Raw genomic sequence first — 19,968 nt, forward strand, 5'->3', positions numbered from 1 at the left:
AAAAAAGTAAAACCCTTGAATGAGTAGGTGTGTCCAAACTTTTGACTGATACTGTATATGCAAATTCCGCCTACCTGAGGCAAGTAAAATTTAACCTGGGCAACAAATTTTATGATAGACTACCTTATAATTACAATAATAACATAATACTGAGGAATATATTGATTATTCCGTTGATAAGATCTCGTTGCTGCATGTGATGTTTTACCAAATCTCTCTCTCGTGACCTCAGGGCAAGTTAAAGTAGGCTTGCCTACATTTTGTAATGGCTCCTGTTTTACTGCCCATCAAACAGAATAAAGTGAAGAGCATGGACGTGTGCTTAACAATATATTTTATTATTCATACAAAATGTCTTCTATAATAAAATATATATGTGTATTCCACAATAGAACAGGTCTCTCATGGTACAGTCTGCCCAGCGCAGAGACGACCACGGTCAGGAACTTCTGCCAGGCGGCTTGGACGTCTGGCGTGAAGGCGCGCCCCATCTGGGAGGCCAGAACAATGGTGAGGCAGTCGCCCAGCACTTAGGAAAAGGAAACGATTGAAACGTTAGTCATTTATTTGCAGCAGCAATATTCTCTTGGATATAAATCAATGAGGAAAAACGTATTGTTCATTTGTTTTAGGCACGCCCATTAGTACTCATATTTACACGTCTTTTCAACTCCAAAATCTTACCCTGAAGTTGACGGGATCCACATGACGTTTCTCAGAGTGCAGAACGCTCAGCTCGACGTAGGTGTTCTTGATGTCATCCATATTCTGCACAGCTCAATCCAGGCCGTTCAGCACAGTGATGCCATGTTTGGCAACTTTTTTATTGCCCATGATAGCCGCTGCGCTGTTTAAGTCTCCAAAGGTTCCAAAGTACCTCTGAGTCCATGGATATACAATAAGACACCTGGAAAATACAAATTACATTATAAGATACATAATATAAACTAATCAATTTAATCCAATGAATCCATAGAATTGCGCACACATATAAAACAAGACTAGAAAAGTAAAATGATATATTATCAATATATTTTATTTCCTTTCATTATTATTAGCCGTCCTTCTCAAAGCATGGGGTCCGACCACTTTTGACGTTGACTTTGCCCCAGGTCTCTATGATGAGCTTCCGCTTTTCAACTGTCCATTCATCCATGTTGAAGGTGTTGTGTGTCTGATCTGTGAGAAGATCTGTCAGTGTCGGTCACTGGAGCTTTTTCATTTATATTGAATCCCTCCGACCCAGTGGACGAATACAATTTAGAGGATTCATTCCAAAAACGACATCAAAGGTCCGCAAAACGTTCATGGTAATCTATCATTCCTTGCCAGCCAGCTGGTCTTATCGACCAACACCATATATTCATAGTTCTGCCAAATGCCCAAACGGCAACGGAGGTCGACTTATGGAAAAGTTTCACACCGGCAATATGTGGCTGTTTTATTAGTACCTTATAAAAGCACCATGAAGACGTAAAGTGTAGTTAACAGTAGTTTTATAGTATTCAGTGCTAGCTTCGTGAATTACTATAACAAAGATTGGAAATTACCACCAGTCACTGCAAAATGTGGTAGACAGCAAGAATGTGGTAGAAAGAAAGATGTTGACTTTCTTGAAAGGGACCGATCTAAAGGGCTGCTTATCAGTGAACTATAGGCTCACGTTTTATCTTGCCGTTCTGAATGAGTTCCACCCTCTGCGTAAAAGCTCCATTTGGTTGCCTTGTTCTGATAAGCCATTAGAAACACCCTTTTCTTGGCAACAATCATCTCCTTACGTTGAATGTATTTGTCAACATGGTATTAACTGATAAGTAAATCATTTTTTTTTACATTAATCAATTGCGGGGTCAGGATTAGAAATCAATTTATTGACTTCAGTCAATCTAAATCAGTCTCGCTCATATGGAGCTCAGTTGGTAGAGCATGGTGTTTGCAACGCCAGGGTTGTGCGTTCGATTCCCACGGGGGGCCAGCACAGAAAAAGAAATGTATGAAATGTATGCATTCACTACTGTAAGTCGCTCTGGATAAGAGCGTCTGCTAAATGACTAAAATGTAAATGTAAATGTCATATAAAATCATACAAAATTATTATTCCAATTATAACCCATTGTTCACGATAATTACGCATCAAATAAATAAGACATATACCAAACGAAACCGTCATATGTTGGCCCCATAAGCCTGTCCCCCAATATGGCCAAATAAATAACTACACCATCAGTAAAAAAAAAAGACTAAAAAATGAACACTAATTATACTTAATACGTCGCAAAGTATATTTTAAATTCAATTACGTTCTCTCCATTCGTGTAATTTTAAGCAAAAGCCATTCTATAGATAGTAGCTAAATGTAAGTTATTCAAGATCTGCAAAGTCATGAGCCTCCCATCCTCATCTCCACAACCTATGTATTACTTTATTTACGGCCTAACGACGAGGTTAGAAAAGTCATTTCATCATTTTGAAAACACATTCATAGATACTGTACAGTATATTTCCAGATATCGTTTTTAGATACTTCCTTTTATATTGGTTCACTTAGACTATTACTTTTGAGCAAAAAACCTGATGAACTCATATTCGATAACTATTATGTTATCCAAGTAAATGGGTAAAATTATAGTATTTTCTTTTTTTTTTCACCCAATCTGCCAATACCAAAATAAGATATTTTACTAAGCAGGGTCTTGTTTCATCTGTCTGACTGTGACTGCCGATAACTTCAGAACGAAGTCGACAAAAAATACGAAGTTGCCACAGTATTTGCAATTGTTACAAACAAGTGAAGGATAAAACCGAGATGACTGCATGGGCCTGTAGGCAAGGACAAGGCGGTGGTCAGGGCCTTCTGGGCCAAGGTGTCCGGCAAGGCTGAGGACGTCGGATGCGATGCTCTGTCTAGGTAATGGAATTATTCAACTGCTATATTGTTGTTTTAGAATATACCATTTGGTGTTAGCTAGCCTTAAATCTCGAGATGTATTTTTCCTCCCGTGCAGAATCCTTGTGGTGTACCCCCAGACCAAGACATACTTCTCTCACTGGCCGGACCTGAGCCCCGGTTCTTCCCTGGTCAGGAAGCATGGTAAGACCATCATGGGAGGCGTCGGTGAAGCCGTGGCCAAGATCGACGACCTCACCGCAGGTCTCCTCACCCTCAGCGAGCTGCACGCCTTCCAGCTGCGGATAGATCCAGCCAACTTCAAGGTGAGGACAGTATAATATTTTTTAACATTTCAATCGGCTACGTTTTACAGTAAAATAGACAACATAGGCTAAAATAGCCTACATTAAAGATGCATACGAACTCATTTCCATGTATTTCCTCTTGTAGATCCTGTCCCACAACATATTGGTGGTGCTGGCCATTTTGTTCGCCGCGACTTCACCCCAGAGGTTCATGTGTCCGTGGACAAGTTCCTGGCCGCCCTGGCCCTGGCTCTGGCCGAAAAGTACAGATAAACCATGGGGCATCATCAGACCAGACATATGGCAGCATGTGCTCGATGATCTGTCTTGTTCTAAATTATGAATAAATGTTCAAACGCACATAACCACGTTATCTGTTCTTTACTTTGCTTTTTAATGAGTCGTGTTGTAGCGTCTGAACTTGATATGATGAAATGCGTTGCTATTTTTAAGGCTGAAATAACTATTTCTCAAAATCGTGACGAAATGCTAAAACGCATTCTTAAAGAAAACTTAGGCAATGCAAAACAGTTTCGTAGGTAGTCTAAAAATATAAAAGGGGTAACGAGAAATTCAAAGTACAAATACCGGCAGTAGCCTATAGAATAATTAAATAGCCCTCTTCGAACTTGCTATTGAAAAACAAGATTGAACAAACAATTTGACATACAAACAAATCAAATGATATTTGTCACATACACATGTTTAGCAGATGTTATTTCGGGTGTAGCGAAATTCTTGTAAACACCATCGAAAAAGGATTTGATAGACTACCAACATATTATTTGTAAATATTATGAATAGATTATAAGCAGATATGATCTATAATACTAAAACGTAAAACATAGCCTAATGATTTTGATTGGCTGATCATGCTATATTTGTAACATATTATTCATTTATTTTTATGAACCAATGTGGTTCAGTTTCCATAAAATGTCAACAGTTAAATGTCGAATTTTACACTATTTTAAATGAAACACAAAGTATATCTTGTTTAAGTTCTTAGCAATATTGGTTGATTAATTAATTGATTCATCAGTCTATTATTCATGAGAAGTGAGCAGTAAAAGTTTAAAAAGTTAAAGTAAAAAATTCGAGAAGGGGAACGAAGTTTAAATAGTAGCCTATAGATTAATCAAACGGCTCGCTTAGAACTTGTTACTGATAAACAAGATTGAACAAACTATTTGACATAGGACCACATAAACAAAAACGATTTGATATACAAAAATAATATATATTAGATGATTAGGCTAATTAAGGACTCATAAATATATATATATATATTATGAATGGCTTGATATTATTTCTTAATTACATTTCCTATACACTTAATATTTCCTAAGAACATTTCCTATGCACATAAAAACGTATATAACGTGTAAAACATAACCTAGTGGTTTTGCTGATCATGCTAGAATTGTAACATATTGTTAATGCATTTTTATAAACAAATGTGGTTAAGTTTTCATAAAATGTGAAAAGTTACATGTTGCATTTATACATGATGTAAAATGAAATACACAGACAGTATTTCTTGTTGTATTTCTTAAGATTATTGGTTAATTAATCTATTGATTTAATAATCTATTATTAATGACTTTAATAGATTCCTATCTGAACACTTTTTGTACGGTTATCATGGTTCCAAAGCTGGCCATGACAGGAGGTGCCTCTCATAAATGTATTTAGTATTTTATAGGGTTCTATAGACCAATTGTCTTATTATTATTCATACATGGGACGGCAGGGTAGCCTAGTGGTTAGAGCGTTGGACTAGTAACCAGAAGGTTGCAACTTCGAATCCCCGAGCTGATAAAGTAAAAATCTGTCGTTCTGCCCCTGAACAAGGGAGTTTAACCCACTGTTCCTAGGCCATCATTGAAAATAAGAATTTGTTCTTAACGGACTTGCGTAGTTAAATAAAAGTGAACGTTTATGTCATTTTGATCTGGTTAACCTCTCGACCATTCACACTAATACATCAACCAAACATTGAATAACATATATGTTCTGAAAAGTTATCTTGAACCTTTAGGAATGACGATTGTGTGTAATTGAAGAGGAATTTATCATTGCAGCTCTGCTCTTATTTGACTCAATGCATCATTGGACACACGTTTTTCTTCATTATATGGTTCGCTCATGCACAGCTAATGTAACATGTCAGTCTATTAATTGCAAAAAAAATGTTTTTATTTGCTAAATATTTGTATATATATTGCACATTATCCATATCTGGTTAACAAGGTTTTTGCGATATTCACACCCATAGCCTATCATATTACCATATTAGACCTATTAGTATGTGCCACCGTATTGATATTCATGTATGAAACAAAAGGCGCAGATAAAAATATTAATTTGCTGATTTTATTTGCTTTAGTAGAAGGAACAACATGTGCCTCTAAACAAATGATCAGCGCCTGTTGGTCCTCTGAGCTTGTTGGTCCTCTGAGCTTGTTGGTCCTCTGAGCTTGTTGGTCCTCTGAGCTTGTTGGTCCTCTGAGCTTGTTGGTCCTCTGATGGTCGTCCGTCTCTGAGTGGAGGGGCTCTAGTGGTACTGTTTGCCCAGGGAGCTCACCACCACAGCCAGGAACTTCTGGAAAGCACCCTGGACATCAGCGGTGAAGTCAGCACCCATTCTCGCAGCAACAACAATAGTAAGGCAGTCAGCCAGCAGCTGCAAAAGAATGGAGCAAATGGACATGTAAGAAAACGCATTCTTCCACACTATTTTAATAGATAGGCAAGTACCTTGTGTGAAGTCGAACAATTAACTTTACCCGGAAGTTGTCGGGATCCACGTGTAGTTTCTCGGAGTGCAGCACGCTCAGCTCTGCGTAGGTGGCCTTGATGTCATCCATGTTCTTGACAGCCCGGTCCAGTCCGTGCAGGACAGTCTTTCCGTGAGCGGCGACCATTGGGTTTCCCTGGATGGCAGCGGCGTTGTACAGGTTTCCGAAGTTACCGAAATACCTCTGGGTCCAGGGGTACACGACCAGACACCTGTAGAAATAATAAACAGTCAAGAATGACAGAAACGTGATATCTGCATACACACATATCTTATGGAAATCAATGATGAAATACGAATTAATCTTGAAAATCATAATAACAAGCGCATACTAATATAATAACAATATAATAACATGAATAATTCCAATAATTTGTAGACCACAGTTTTAAACGCACTACCTGGAAAGAGCCGCGGGGCCTACGACATCGTAGTCCATCTTCTCGAAGACGCTCTGAATGGTGGCGCGCTCAAAGTCTGTCCACTGAACCATGTTGCGAGCTGTTGAACTATCTTTCACAGAGGCTAACGAATCGTATACACTTGGTCTTCGTTTGAGCAGCGTTTTTAAAAGGATCGGAACACTCCTCCCTAAAGACAGCGATGGGTGGGGTCATGGTAGTGGGCTGTATAAGCCAAGACTCACAGATTTTACTCAGATACTAACGTGAAGGTTGACTATTTACCATATATGTTTAAAAACAATTTGACAATAACATACTGCCCTAAAATCAATTATGAAATCATTCATTTAAGTATTAAGTTACATAGCAATTATTACATTAACATTATTAGAAATATTAACAAAAATAAGCCCAAAATAGTGGGGAAATATACAATTCTCAACACATGCAAATACATGTGTAATAGGCCTACTATCTGAAGTTATAGGTCTATTGCACATTAATTACACTTGGTGGGGATTCAATTACTTTGTCTGAGAAACATTTTTCAACTCTGTGTATGCCTATATTCAGATATTAGTAAGATATAACTACGATATTAATATATTACTAAGATATATTAGATAGTCTACCAAGATGTTTCTCAATTTTTATCCTTGTAATACATTTCTAATCAAATTAATTGATATTTTAGCTCTATGTTCATTCTGTGCTAGTAAGGTCGACCCACTTAATATTTATTTTTAGATTTGCACTATTCCAATCTATTTTGGAATAATGCATCTCTACGGTCAACTTTTCCATATTTCTGAATACAGGCTTCTATTTCTTACTTATGATACAGGCAATTTAGCTATTGACAATACAATTAGACTTTTCTATTTAATGGGTAAATACCATAAAGCCAGAGTGAGAAATAAATAAATAAACGAATATTGAATTATTTTGTATTGAAATAAAATATGGAAATGACTGAGTCCCTTGTGAAAACTACCAGCATTAAAAAAAACTCAACACATCTCTAATACTAAATAACTTTGTAGACTTCAATGGCTGTGATAATCATGTCTTTTTCATGTTTTTTTTTATCCATCTCTACCCTGTGTGTTTTATGTTTGATATTGTGGGTTGCTCAGAAGGGGCTAACAATGTCTTTGTAAGTCTTGTATGGAGGATTGTACCAACTTGTGTTTTTGTCCAGTACAATAAGCAAATAAATGAAATAACTTGTGAGGGATTGTGCCTATTGAACATTAACAAAAGGGATGTTGTGTCTTGTTTATCTTGGAGGTGGGTCTGCTTTGGGTGGGGCTCGCGGCTAATATAAAAAGCCTTGGTTTGTAAGAGCTCATCACTGAACTTCTACTCCAGCATCGTCTTTAACGACAACCATGAGTCTCACCACTAAGGACAAGAAAATGGTCAAGGCCTTCTGGGCCAAGGTGTCCGGCAAGGCTGAGGACATCGGCTGCGATGCTCTGTCTAGGTAATGGCTGTCGTGCTGCTAATCTTATAGCTGTTTTTGAAGTAAAAATGTAGACTGTTTGGTGTTAGCGTTTCATCTTTCTTGACGTGTCTTTTTCTTCCGGTGCAGGATGCTGGTTGTGTACCCCCAGACCAAGACCTACTTCTCCCACTGGAAGGACCTGAGCCCCGGCTCTGCCCCAGTCAGGAAGCACGGTGGGACCATCATGGGAGGCATCAGTTTAGCCGTGGCAAGCATCGACGACATCAGCGCAGGTCTCCTCGCCCTCAGCGAGCTGCACGCCTTCCAGCTGCGTGTCGATCCCGCCAACTTCAAGGTCAGGACAGTCACAGCATTATTTATAATCATTTGTTTATCGTTGACACCAAATCAAAATGTATAGTTAAAATGCATTTCAAATATGTCGGGTACGCTCTACAGTAAAATGGACAACGTAGATTATTAAATAAAATAGCCTATTAAAACATGTAGCGTACTAATTTCCATTCCTTTCGTCCTGTAGATCCTGTCCCACAACATCTTGGTGGTGCTGGCTGTCTTGTTCCCCAATGAATTCAACCCCGAAGCTCATGTGGCCATGGACAAGTTCCTGGCCGCGGTGGGCCGGGCTCTGTCTGAGAAGTACCGATAAGATGTGGACAGAAGGCATCAGACCAGACGGATTGCAGCATTGATCAGCACTGTGCTCAGCTCTGTATTGTTCTAAAATATTATTAAATATTCAAACGCGCATAATTACGTTTTTTGGTCTTTACTTGGGTTTTTAATGAGTTGTGTTGTAGAGCACATGACCTGATATGATTGAATATGTTGCTGTTTGCAAGTCTGAAAGACATCGAAACGCAAAAAGGTATAGAAAATGGAGACTACATGCAAAACATTTCCACTAAAAGCGGTCCTCAGAGAACTGAGCAGTAAAAGTTTAAAAAGTAAAAAAACTAAATCAGAGAAGGGGAACAAAGTTGAAATAGTAGCCTATAGATTAATCAAATGGCTCGCTTAGAACTTGCTATTCATAAACAAGATTGAACAAACTATTTGACATAGGACCACATAAACAAAATGGAAAAAACGATTTGATATAACTGAATAATATATATTATATAAGTAGGCTAATTATATATTATATATATATATATATATATATATATATATATATATATATAAATATATATATATATATATATATATATATATATATATATATATATATATATATATAGGGTATTATAGGGTTATTTTGACTAACTGATTTATTGTTATTAATAAATAAAAATTTATCTCATGTTGATCTGGTTAAAGCTAGAATCCTTAATTGAAACAATAACAAAGCATGGTATGTTTTTGTAAAAAGCTGAGAGATGGGCCTGGAGAAATGTGACCACTCTCAAAATCATAGACAGAGCTATGGATGCAAGGACTGACTATCCATGATATCAACAATTATAGTTTTAACCATGTTTTGAGGCTATACAGTGTCTGTTTACATTTAATTTGTTTGCAAACAGAGTAAAAGAGTAAAAGAAGCTTAGGCTTATATGTTGGGTTCTGATGGGGTACGACAGTTGAACTGAGCTCATGAGGCATTTACAAGTTATATTCTTTAAGAATCAATGGGTATATATTATTAATTCCCCAAATCGATGTAGCAACTAGGGAGTCTGTGTTTAAACTCTCGATCACTCAACAATTTCTTGCCACACTAATACATGAACCTAACATTGAATACCAGATCTGTTCTGAAAAGTTCTCTTCAACTTTTATGAATTAGATGATTGTGAGTTTAAACAGGAATTAATCATTGCAATTCTGATATCATTTAAACATATTGTATCAATTCTACACCATTAAACACAAGGTTGTATTTATTAGTTGCATTGGTTAGTTCATGCACGGCTAATGTAGCATGTCCGTGTGATTAATTGGACAATATTTGAGTTATTTGCTATATATTTGTATATATTGCACATTATCAATATCTGATTAACAAGGTGGAAATATTTACACACTGAGTTCATAATGGAGTAGTCTACCATATGTGCCACCATATTGATGTTCATGCAAGAAAAATAAGGCACAGAGAAAACATATTCATTTGCGGAAGATTTTATTTGCTTTAGTAGAAGGAACAACATGTGCCTCTAAACAAATGATCAGCGCGTGTTGGTCCTCTGAGCTTGTTGGTCCTCTGAGCTTGTTGGTCCTCTGATGGTCGTCCGTCTCTGAGTGGAGGGGCTCTAGTGGTACTGTTTGCCCAGGGAGCTCACCACCACAGCCAGGAACTTCTGGAAAGCACCCTGGACATCAGCGGTGAAGTCAGCACCCATTCTCGCAGCAACAACAATAGTAAGGCAGTCAGCCAGCAGCTGCAAAAGAAAGGAGCAAATGGACATGTAACACAACGCATTCTAGCACACTATTTTAATAGATAGGCAAGTACCTTGTGTGAAGTCGAACATTTTAACTTTACCCGGAAGTTGTCGGGATCCACGTGTCGTTTCTCGGAGTGCAGCACGCTCAGCTCTGCGTAGGTGGCCTTGATGTCATCCAAGTTCTTGACAGCCCGGTCCAGTCCGTGCAGGACGGTCTTTCCGTGAGCGGCGACCATTGGGTTTCCCTGAATGGCAGCGGCGTTGTGATATATGCATACACTCAACGCCCAGAAATAAATGATTTTGTCGTTTGGAGATGTGTATTACGCGTAAATTACGCGCTTATGTCAAATAATAACCCGTCTTGAAAACCGTTAACAACATGACTAATTCCAATAATTTGTAAGCAACCGTGTTTAAGGCACAATAACGCTGACATCAAATAGGGTATAAACGGTAGCCTAACTGGAAAGAGCCGCGGGGCCCACGTCATCGTAGTCCATCTTTGAGAAGATGCTTTGGATTGTGGCGCGTTCAAAGTCTGTCCACTCAACCATGTTGCTGGCTATGAGGTTCCTTTGACAGGGTTCTTAATGGAGGTTAAGGAATTCTGTGCACTTAGACTTTGTTTGAGCAGCGTTTTTAAAGTACACTCCTCCCTAAAGACAGCGATGGGTGGGGTCATGTTAGTAGGCTGTAAATCCAAGCGTCACAGATTTTACTGAGATAATATAATGTGAATGGAAAGGTTTACTTTTGACCAAATGATTGGCACCCATTTTTCTTACATTTTTCTTACATTTTCTTACATTTTTCTCTGCATTGTTGGGAAAGGGCTCGTAAGTAAGCATTTCTCGGTAAAGTTAACACCTGTTGTATTCTGCGCATGTGAGAAATACAATTTGATTTGATAAAGATGTGCACAAAATACTGTATAAAATAAATAATACAAATACTGAGCTACATTGTATGCTAAAAAATGGGACAATTATATTATTTTAATGGCCTACTAATATTCCAAGCTCTCGCACATCTGAGCGAGAGCACATTCCAGGCTCTCGCACATCTGAGCTATCTCTAGTTCACATCTGAGCTATCTCTAGTTCACATCTGAGCTATCTCTAGTTCACATCTGAGCTATCTCTAGTTCACATCTGAGCTATCTCTAGTTCACATCTGAGCTATCTCTAGTTCACATCTGAGCTATCTCTAGTTCACATCTGAGCTATCTCTAGTTCACATCTGAGCTATCTCTATTTCACATCTGAGCTATCTCTAGTTCACATCTGAGCTATCTCTAGTTCACATCTGAGCTATCTCTAGTTCACATCTGAGCTATCTCTAGTTCACATCTGAGCTATCTCTAGTTCACCAAGGCCTTGAGGCCGAGACGTAAGGCTTAATAAAGAGCAGTGATATTAGCAAGAGCAGTATGCGGGTTTCTTCTTTTTCCCCTCATCTTATAGAACTACTAATATAATTGCTCAGAGGAAGAGTATACAAGTAATAAAACATATACAAATCTAGGGGTCAAAATGATTGGCATCCCCGTTTTCAGTACCCCAGCACCCACCCCAGCACCCTCCCCTTCCGAGGATAGCGACAATTAGCCTTTTTCTCAAATGTTTCATGAGATTGGAAAACACACTGGGATGGATCTTAGACCGTTCCTCCATATAGAATATTTCCAGATCATTGATCTCCTTCATCTGCACATGCCCTCTTTAATTCAAACCACAGGTTTTCAATGGGGTTCAAGTCCCGAGACTGATATTGATCTGTTGATTTTGTGGTAAATTTACAATTTCTTTGTGGATTTTGATGTGTGCTTGGGGTTATTGTCTTGCTGTAAGATCCACTTGTGGCCAAATGCCAACCTCTTGGCAGAGGCAACCAGGGTTTTGGCTAAAATGTCTTGGTACTTGGTAAAGTCCATAGTGCCGATGACTTTAACAAGGGCCCCAAGTACCACACTCACTTGAATATGATTTAACTCATAGCAACATATCGTTATAGACCGGAAACGGGCAAGGAGGATTTGGAGTTAGGCATATTCTCTTCCTTTATTGATTGTGCCTATTGGGCCTGTAGGGTATAGGCCGATGGATATTTAAGAACACTCTAATTTCAATAAAGGACGAATTACAGGATACTAAAGTAAGTTCGTGGGCAAGTGCAAACTGACAATAATGATCCTCAATAGCCAATACGACACGTTTCATGTTTCTCATAGGCCTAATAAGTTCCATATTAGTAGAGTTGTTAATATGGTCAGAAATGTGTACAATACGGGAACTTTGTGGAGCTTTCTTTTTATTGGTAGCAGTTCCTGGATAATTTCCCCCTCAATCAAATCTCCAGCAGAGGGCACTCTCAACCTTTCATATAAGAGATACCTAAGCACACCATGGAGTAATCAAAGAGGCACACTCATAGATTTAGATAGAGGACTCTTTATATCTGTGCCATTTTAGCGTCTGTGACAGCAGCGCCATTGAGGCTACAGCCCATAGGAATCCCCACCCAGTTGCCTACTTTGACTAGGCCTACTTTAAAATGGCAGAAGCATGGTGGAAGCCCTCAACGGCGCTGCCCATACTTAAACGTCCTTTTGGCAACTAGAGGCCTCTATCATGGGCACACCAGAGAACTCAGAACGTACTGCATGAGAGCACACGTTCATGTCGCGGAGCTTCCGTAGGCCAGATATGGAACAGAGGATCAAGCCAAACCAGTGTGGTCCATGGAGGTACTGCGGGGGTCCGCAGACATATCTCCAAATCAGTATTTCTAACAACAGATTAAACAAATTTTGTCCAAGGGATCAGTGGAATAAGTTTAGAGTGTGTAATACAATACAATACAATGTAATACACTGCTCAAAAAAATAAAGGGAACACTTAAACAACACAATATAACTCCAAGTCAATCACACTTCTGTGAAATCAAACTGAAATTATAGGCAATTAGAAAGACTCCCCAAATAAAGGAGTGGTTCTGCAGGTGGGGACCACAGACCACTTCTCAGTTCCTATGCTTCCTGGCTGATGTTTTGGTCACTTTTGAATGCTGGCGGTGCTTTCACTCTAGTGGTAGCATGAGACGGAGTCTACAACCCACACAAGTGGCTCAGGTAGTGCAGCTCATCCAGGATGGCACATCAATGCGAGCTGTGGCAAGAAGGTTAGCTGTGTCTGTCAGCGTAGTGTCCAGAGCATGGAGGCGCTACCCGGAGACAGGCCAGTACATCAGGAGACGTGGAGTAGGCCGTAGGAGGGCAACAACCCAGCAGCAGGACCGCTACCTCCGCCTTTGTGCAAGGAGGAGCAGGAGGAGCACTGCCAGAGCCCTGCAAAATGACCTCAAGCAGGCCACAAATGTGCATGTGTCTGCTCAAATGGTCAGAAACAGACTCCATGAGGGTGGTATGAGGGCCCGACGTCCACAGGTGGGGGTTGTGCTTACAGCCCAACACCGTGCAGGACGTTTGGCATTTGCCAGAGAACACCAAGATTGGCAAATTCGCCACTGGCGCCCTGTGCTCTTCACAGATGAAAGCAGGTTCACACTGAGCACGTGACAGATGTGACAGAGTCTGGAGACGCCGTGGAGAACGTTCTGCTGCCTGCAACATCCTCCAGCCTGACCGGTTTGGCGGTGGGTCAGTCATGGTGTGGGGTGGCATTTCTTTGGGGGGCCGCACAACCCTCCGTGTGCTCGCCAGAGGTAGCCTGACTGCCATTAGGTACCGAGATGAGATCCTCAGACCCCTTGTGAGACCATATGCTGGTGCGGTTGGCCCTGGGTTCCTCCTAATGCAAGACAATGCTAGACCTCATGTGGCTGGAGTGTGTCAGCAGTTCCTGCAAGAGGAAGGCATTGATGCTATGGACTGGCCCGCCCGTTCCCCAGACCTGAATCCAATTGAGCACATCTGGGACATCATGTCTCGCTCCATCCACCAATGCCACGTTGCACCACAGACTGTCCAGGAGTTGGCGGATGCTTTAGTCCAGGTCTGGGAGGAGATCCCTCAGGAGACCATCTGCCACCTCATCAGGAGCATGCCCAGGCGTTCTAGGGAGGTCATACAGGCACGTGGAGGCCACACACACTACTGAGCCTCATTTTGACTTGTTTTAAGGACATTACATCAAAGTTGGATCAGCCTGTAGTGTGGTTTTTCACTTTAATTTTGAGTGTGACTCCAAATCCAGACCTCCATGGGTTGATAAATTGGATTTCCATTGATTATTTTTGTGTGATTTTGTTGTCAGCACATTCAACTATGTAAAGAAAAAAGTATTTCATTAGATTATTTCATTCATTCAGATCTAGGATGTGTTATTTTAGTGTTCCCTTTATTTTTTTGAGCAGTATATTATTAATCTATTGTGTTTGTTCTTAACCTGTTTGGGATAGGGGGCAGTATTTTCATGGCCGGATAAAAAAACGTATCCGATTTAATCTGGTTACTACTCCTGCCCAGAAACTAGAATATGCCTCTAATTAGTAGATGTGGATAGAAAACACTATAGTTTCTAAAACTGGCAGGCAAGTACCCTGTCTGACAATTTATTGTCCTTCTGTAGCCTCTGTATCAAAAATACAGCATCTGTGCTGTGATGTGACATTTTCTAAGGCTTCCATTGGCTCTCAGAAGGCGCCAGAAAGTGGAATGAGAGGTCTGCAGTCTCTGGGCTAAGTACAGCAGCTCTGTTTGTTACTGGCCTGCCTGGGGACAGTGACACTGGAGATGCGCGTCCACGAGACTACTCCATTTTTTCTTTCAGTCTTTGAATGAATACAACGTCCCCCGGTTTGAATATTATCGCTATTTTATGAGAGAAATAGCATAAAAATTTATTTTAAACAGCGTTTGACATGCTTCGAAGTACGGTAATGGAATATTTGGATTTCTTTTGTCACGAAATGCGCTCGCGCGTCACCCTTCGGATAGTGACCTCAACGCACAAACAAAACGGAGCTATTTCAATATAACTATGGATTATTTCGAACCAAAACAACATTTGTTGTTGAAGTAGAAGTCCTGGGAGTGCATTCTGACGAAGAACAGCAAAAGTTATCAAATTGTTCTTATAGTAATTCTGAGTTTAGTGACCACCAAACTTGATGGGTGTCAAATTAGCTAGCCTGTGATGGCCGAGCTATCTACTCAGAATATTGCCAAATGTGCTTTCGCTGAAAAGCTATTTTAAAATCTGACACCGCGATTGCATTAAGGAGTTCTGTATCTATAATTCTTAAAATAATTGTTATGTTTTTTGTGAACGTTTATCGTGAGTAATTTAGTAAATTCACCGGAAGTTTGCTGGTTCTGAATATCACATGCTAATGTAAAAAGCAGTTTTTTGATATAAATATGAACTTGATTGAACAAAACATGCATGTATTGTATATCATAATGTCCTAGGAGTGTCATCTGATGAAGATCATCAAAGGTTAGTGCTGCATTTAGCTGTGGTTTTGGTTTTTGTGACATATATGCTTGCTTTGAAAATGGCTGTGTGATTATTTTTGGCAGGGTACTCTCCTGACATAATCTAATGTTTTGCTTTCGCTGTAAAGCCTTTTTGAAATCGGACAATGTGGTTAGATTAACAAAAGTCTTATCTTTAAAATGGTGTAAAATAGTTGATTGTTTGAGAAAATTGAATTGTGGTATTTTAGTTGGTTTTGTATTTCGCGCCATGCAATGCCATTGGCTGTTGGCTAGGGATTCCGCAGGCGGAACAACAACTACATAATTAAGTATTTATTCCATTTTTGCACCTGGGAGAGTTCAACCAATGATGTCATTGGTTGTTTGAGCCTGCTGTCTGATCTAAAAATGAATGGAGCAATGTTTTGTAGCAATTATTGTGGCCTTTGTATTTAGCCGATTGCAGATCACACAATCACTCTAGTAGATATGGTTGTCCTTGTTCAATAGAGCCTTCGGACTTGTCTCAAAGATGTTCATATGCACAAGTTGCAATCAAGTGAAGGATCAATTCATCACACAAGCTACCGGCAACATGGTTACCTAGACTATTGAACAAAAACCGGCACCTCAACATTTAAAAAAAGGACATGAAAAGTGTTTTGTAAATACAATAAATTAACTAACCTCAAATTATCATATTGAAATCTAAGGGACGTAATTTTCCATTAGGTTGTTATTAGTTATGTGGACTTGGAATGATTAGCTCTAATATTAATCAAAAGTTTGGACACACGTACTCATTCAAGGATTTTTGTTATTTTTACTATTTTCTACATTGTAGGATAATAGTGAAGACATCAAAACTACCAAATAACACATATGGTATCATGTAGTAACCAAAAAAGTGTTAAACAAATCAAAATATATATTCATATTCTTCAAAGTAGCCACCCTTTGCCTTGATGATTGTTTGTTGGTGATGTGGACACCAAGGAACTTGAAGCTCTCAACCTGCTCCCCTACAGGCAATGGGGGCATGCACAGTCCACCTTTTCCTGTAGTCCACAATAATCTCCTTTGTCTTGATCACGTTGAGGGAGAGGTTGTTGTCCTTGCACCACACGGCTAAGTCTCTGATCTCCTCCCTATAGGCTGTCTCGTCGTTGTCGGTGATCAGGCCTACCACTGTTGTGTCATCAGCAAACTTAAGGATGGTGTTGGAGACGTGCCTGGCCGTGCAGTCATTAGTGAACAGGGAGTACAGGAGGGGACTGAGCACGCACCCCTGAGGGGCCCTTGTTTTGAGGATCAGCATGGCGGATGTGTTGTTACCTACCCTTACCACCTGGGGGCGGCCCATCAGGAAGTCCGGGATTCAGTTGCAGAGGGAGGTGTTTAGTCCCAGGGACCTTAGCTTAGTCATGAGCTTTGAGGGCACTATGGTGTTGAAGGCTGAGCTGTAGTCAATGAATAGCATTCTCACATAGGTGTTCCTTTTGTCCAGGTGTGAAAGGGCAGTGTGGAGAGCAATAGAGATTGCATCATCTGTGGATCTGTTGGTGCGGTATGCAAATTGGAGTGGGTCTAGGGTTTCTGGGATAATGGTGTTAATGTGAGCCATGACCAGCTTTTCAAAGCACTTCATGGCTACAGATGTGAGGACTATGGGTCGGTAGTCATTTAGGCAGGTTACCTTAGTGTTCTTGGGCACAGGGACTATGGTGGACTGCTTGAAATATGTTGGTAATACAGACTCAGACATAGAGGTTGAAAATGTCAGTGAAGACAGTTGCTAGTTGGTCAGCGCATGCTCGGAGTACACATCCTAGTAATACGTCTGGCCCTGCGGCCTTGTGAATGTTGTCTTGTTTATAGGTCTTACTCACATCGGCTGCGGAGAGCGTGATCACACAGACACCGGGACAGCTGATGCTCTCATGCATGTTTCAGTGTTACTTGCCTCGAAGCAAGCATAGAAGTTATTTAGCTCTTCTGGTAGGCTCGTGTCACTGGGCAGCTCTTGGCTGTGCTTCCCTTTGTTGTCTGTAATAGTTTGCAAGCCCTGCCACATCTGACGTGCGTCGGAGCCGGTGTATTACGATGTGATCTTAGTCCTGTATTGACTCTTTGCCTGTTTGATGGTTCGTCGCAGGTCAGAGCGGGATTTCTTATAAGCTTCTGGGTTAGAGTCCCGCTCCTTGAAAGCGGCATCTCTACCCTTTAGCTCAATGCGGATGTTGCCTGTAATCCATGACTTCTGGTTGGGGTATGTACGTACAGTCACTGTGGGGATGACATCATCAATACACTTACTGATGAAGCCAGTGACTGATGTGGTGTACTCCTCAATGCCATTGGAGGAATCCCGGAACATATTCCAGTCTGTGCTAGCAAAACAGTCCTGTAGTTTAGCATCTGCTTCATCTGACCACTTTATATTGACCGAGTCACTGGTATTCCTGCTTAATTGTTGCTTGTAAGCAGGAATCAGGAGGATAGAATTATGGTCAGATTTGCCAAATGGAGGGCAAGGGAGAGCTTTGTATGCATCTCTGTGTATGGTTTTGTTTCTATCATAACCTTTTTAGAATATTGACATTTGGAGTGTTGCAGTATTCTAATCGCCTATATATATACTGTCAAACTGGGACACACTATTACTGTAAAACTGGGAACCTCCTCTAGGCCATTTTATGCAGATTTTTTTTCTGGGGATTATGAAATACATAATTTCTTAACAGAAATCATTTTTTTAAAATAGGATCAAATGTACAACATAAATTTCCTCAAATCTGCTATCAGCTAGCTTGCTAGAAAAATATTGCATAGCTGCATTTTACTTAGAAAGATATTACCTCACCAACATAAAAAAATCCTAGCTATATTCGTATCCATAATAAAATATCCCCAAAAATGAATAAATAAATAAATAATCTTTTAATTTGTATGAATAATTGAAGTGTATCATTAAAATATTGAAATTACTCATACTCTTTAATTTATCCTTCTTTACAATAACGAATTAAGTGTCCCACTTTGCCAATCAAGGTGTCCCAATTTGCCAGTATCGACTTAAAAAATCTGGTCCCTTCACTTTTTATGTTGTATAGTGTAGAAGAGTTTGTAAGCTATTTAAAATGGTATCGTGTCAGGGGTTAAGACAATGAGAGGATTCTGTAAGGTGTTCTGCAAAAAACATTTTCAGAAAGTTTCACATTTTACAAATACTCAACCTAATTATATAATTTGGCAAATGTATTCAAATGTCTCTGCATCACTTCCAGTTTCCCTTTCTGTAGCGCTATGTTTTCCTCCATGCGCTGTGCTCTCCCCAAGGCCAAATCAATTCATCAACACTTCTTAATAATTCAATCGATTGTGGTCAGTAACGCCATATGAGGTTATTGTGTAGGTTGGCCTACTGTTACAATAATATTTTAAATAATCTATCAGAAAGTTGCCTCAGTAAATCAATGAAGCCAATAGGGGTTTCAGCTATATTGTTGTTGAAATGATGTAGGCCTTATGACATTTCCAAACAGTAAAAAATACGTCAAATGACTAACCTATGAGAAAAGTGTAAAAATGTGTAATCGCATCAGTAGGCTAAATGACTGAAATGCATCAGAAAGGTATTGAAAAGTTCAGGAAAACATCAGGGAAGCTCATCAGGTAGACTATACAGTAGGCCTAATGTATGTGCGTATAGAAGATCTGCGTTGCTTTCAATTACTAGACTAATGATCATGAGAACTTTTCCCAGACCAATTGTAACCAAATATCCAAACGGAGATCCAGTGAAAACAAAAATCGGACATTGATTGATTTCTTGATTTATCAAGCTGAGTTCCTTCTCTCAAAGCAGCGCAGTGATGCTGTCCAATCAAAACGCTGCTGGAATTATCAGTTGACCACACATACCATCAATGGATAAAATAATTCTAGAATGTATAGGCTACATACAACGCATCATCCAAACTGCATGATTAACTATGCCTACACATACTGTAAGTGGCTAAAGGAAAATGTTCTATTTTTAAAATACTAAAACACCAAATTAGGCCTACCTTATTATAAATTAGGCCATCATCACTGTCAATGATAATGATCATTCTTCACGTTGCACAGGTGAAATGTCCATGCTGCATGCATGCCAACCATTTGATCCAATCAGTATCATGGGAAAGTGCATTTCGATTTTCTTGAATGATGTAAGGGTGGCTAACCGGCCTAACTAATCACATTTTAGGACAGACGGAGTAAAT

The 19,968-nt window shown here is 39.7% G+C and overlaps 3 protein-coding genes and 2 pseudogenes across 4 annotated transcripts; 2 read left to right on the plus strand and 3 right to left on the minus strand.

The window, feature by feature from the left end:
* Positions 1–317: 317 nt before the first annotated feature.
* On the minus strand, positions 318–3,101 carry LOC123743439 (hemoglobin subunit beta pseudogene; annotated as a pseudogene).
* Positions 547–3,560, plus strand: LOC106607384 (hemoglobin embryonic subunit alpha-like; annotated as a pseudogene). The gene is made up of 3 exons (XR_014392671.1): positions 547–2,908; positions 3,006–3,213; positions 3,341–3,560. The product of XR_014392671.1 is annotated as a hemoglobin embryonic subunit alpha-like (transcript).
* A 1,997-nt stretch (positions 3,561–5,557) lies between these two features.
* LOC106607378 (hemoglobin subunit beta) lies at positions 5,558–6,554 on the minus strand. The gene is made up of 3 exons (XM_014204295.3): positions 6,397–6,554; positions 5,985–6,207; positions 5,558–5,881 (listed from the first exon to the last, which is right to left on the minus strand). The coding sequence occupies exons 1-3, from the start codon at positions 6,486–6,488 to the stop codon at positions 5,753–5,755; spliced, it is 444 nt and encodes a 147-aa protein (XP_014059770.1). The 5' UTR covers positions 6,489–6,554; the 3' UTR covers positions 5,558–5,752.
* A 1,173-nt stretch (positions 6,555–7,727) lies between these two features.
* LOC106607381 (hemoglobin subunit alpha-2) lies at positions 7,728–8,620 on the plus strand. Its single transcript, XM_014204299.3, has 3 exons — positions 7,728–7,885; positions 7,994–8,201; positions 8,388–8,620. Exons 1-3 carry the CDS (start codon positions 7,791–7,793, stop codon positions 8,514–8,516), a joined length of 432 nt encoding a protein of 143 aa, XP_014059774.1. The 5' UTR covers positions 7,728–7,790; the 3' UTR covers positions 8,517–8,620.
* A 1,355-nt stretch (positions 8,621–9,975) lies between these two features.
* Positions 9,976–10,688, minus strand: LOC106607238 (hemoglobin subunit beta-C-like). Its single transcript, XM_014203989.3, has 2 exons — positions 10,356–10,688; positions 9,976–10,251 (listed from the first exon to the last, which is right to left on the minus strand). Exons 1-2 carry the CDS (start codon positions 10,491–10,493, stop codon positions 10,123–10,125), a joined length of 267 nt encoding a protein of 88 aa, XP_014059464.2. The 5' UTR covers positions 10,494–10,688; the 3' UTR covers positions 9,976–10,122.
* Positions 10,689–19,968: the final 9,280 nt, after the last annotated feature.

Source organism: Salmo salar, chromosome 06, assembly GCF_965601325.2.
Source record: "Salmo salar chromosome 06, fSalSal1, whole genome shotgun sequence".
Lineage (NCBI taxonomy): Eukaryota > Metazoa > Chordata > Actinopteri > Salmoniformes > Salmonidae > Salmo > Salmo salar.